This window comes from Mycetomoellerius zeteki, unplaced genomic scaffold (assembly GCF_001594055.1).
Source record: "Mycetomoellerius zeteki isolate Tzet28-1 unplaced genomic scaffold, Tzet1.0 scaffold748, whole genome shotgun sequence".
Classification (NCBI taxonomy): Eukaryota; Metazoa; Arthropoda; class Insecta; order Hymenoptera; family Formicidae; genus Mycetomoellerius; species Mycetomoellerius zeteki.
The window spans coordinates 58,363-60,103 of record NW_017257773.1 but is presented as its reverse complement, the minus strand read 5'-3'; the positions used below and the strand labels follow the sequence as shown (position 1 = coordinate 60,103).

General features: G+C 33.5%; 1 protein-coding gene across 1 annotated transcript in view; it reads left to right on the top strand.

Moving 5' to 3' along the window:
- LOC108729518 (uncharacterized) overlaps positions 1-1,741 on the top strand; it is a 6,907-nt gene that overhangs the window by 712 nt on the left and 4,454 nt on the right. The window contains exons 2-3 of the mRNA XM_018458677.1: positions 426-546; positions 1,626-1,721. Of these exons, the coding sequence (XP_018314179.1) occupies positions 426-546; positions 1,626-1,721 (217 nt within the window). The remainder of the gene's footprint in view (positions 1-425; positions 547-1,625; positions 1,722-1,741) is intronic.

The following is a 1,741-nucleotide window of genomic DNA, read 5'->3' as shown; positions in this document are numbered from 1 at the left end:
CGGTTAGGTCCCAAGCGGGTAGGTTTTTTTTTTTTCATTCGGGCGGCGTAGCCGCCCGAACCCAAGCATTACTGTCTATACACCCCACTGTCCACATGGGTTAGGATTTATTTGTTTTATAGCACACATTTTAAATTTGGTGCCTGTTGGACCGACAAGTAACGAGACGCATGCGCATGAAGTCAGAGAGCATGAAGAAAGCATACTGGTAGCACTACACATAGTCGGTATGACAGATTTCCTAACCTGCAGAGTCGTCAACTTTAACGCTAAATATCTCGGTTCGCGAGGCAGAGCGACACTTTTTTCTGCCAGATTCTTTCGTTTTGTGCAAAAACGCGTCGAATAAGCCTAATTTCATCGAAATCGGAGGTGAGGGAGGTATTCTGAATAATTACCCAATTTTTTCATGTGATTGCTTATAGAGTTCGATATTAGGACAACTCACTAAGAGAAAAGGACTCGTAAATTTTACAGAAGTGGTAGATGAATGGTTTACAATCATTGCAGAAATGCCAACAATTACAACAATTTTCGAAATAAAAGGTTAAAAAATGGTTAATAAAGTACCTAATAGTTTTAGCCAAGGTATATGTTTGTATATGTTTTATATATTGTATAAAGTCTAATCTACAATGTACATTTTGTTTCCTGTTTCTTTTTATTTCTTATCTCTTATTTCTTTATTTTCTGTCGTCCGATATAAAAGTTTAAAGCCTTTGACAGAATCCAAAAACACGTGACAAGAAACATGATTGTTTATAAAACAGTCGCAGTAAGGAATAAAACAAGAAATAAGAAGCAAAGAGCACACACATTGCAGATCAAGCTTTATTGTATATTATACGATACACTATTGTAACAAACTTTGAGATCATAATTATTTATAAAAAATATTTTTTTAAATTGTACGACATATATAATATGAGCTAAAATATCAATACAAATCTGCAACAGATATCAATTTTAAGCTGATTTTATCTATTCTGTTTCAAAAAAGATCAATTGCTTACCTGTAGAACATTTAAGGCATCTGTTACCGAATTTTTTTTTCATAGTAACTTCATTCTGTAAGCGTTTCATTCGCTTGTTTTTCTGTAGCAAAAGTTTATTTAAGTATCTATAATAATTAATGCATTTTACCATCTTCATCCACGATTGATTGGTAAACTCGGTTTCCTCAAACATTCTGTAGTATATTTCCCACTCTTTACAATCAGCTTGTCTATTTTGTTAGATTGTTTTCTGAAACATGTGAGTATTTATAATATTTACAAGCTAATATAAATTAGAATATGTATTTATTTCTTATCTTGTTTGACTGATGCCAAATATTGATTTAGTGGGACTATTATGATGTTGAATATCCATTGTAGATTCGTGTTGAATGTCCATTACTGATTCATTTTGATTGTCATGTTGAATATTCTTTGTACTTTCATCAGATCTATTGTAAAAAAACATTAGGATAACATTAGGATATTGTAAAAAACAGGAAAAAATTTTTAACACCAGACATTTTACTTTTTTATTTATTTATAAAATATTAATTATATATCCTATTAATAGATATTATTACCTTGGCGTGAAGACAGATGGAATAGCAGTCTTTTTCAATCTTCTAGATCAGTGCTCGGCACTAGATGCACATTTCGGGTTGATTCCGGCGAGCGACCCCCACTACCACTCGAGTCTCAGCGGCCGAGCCGTCGACCGCTCACGTGACGCTCTGGCTCAGGAG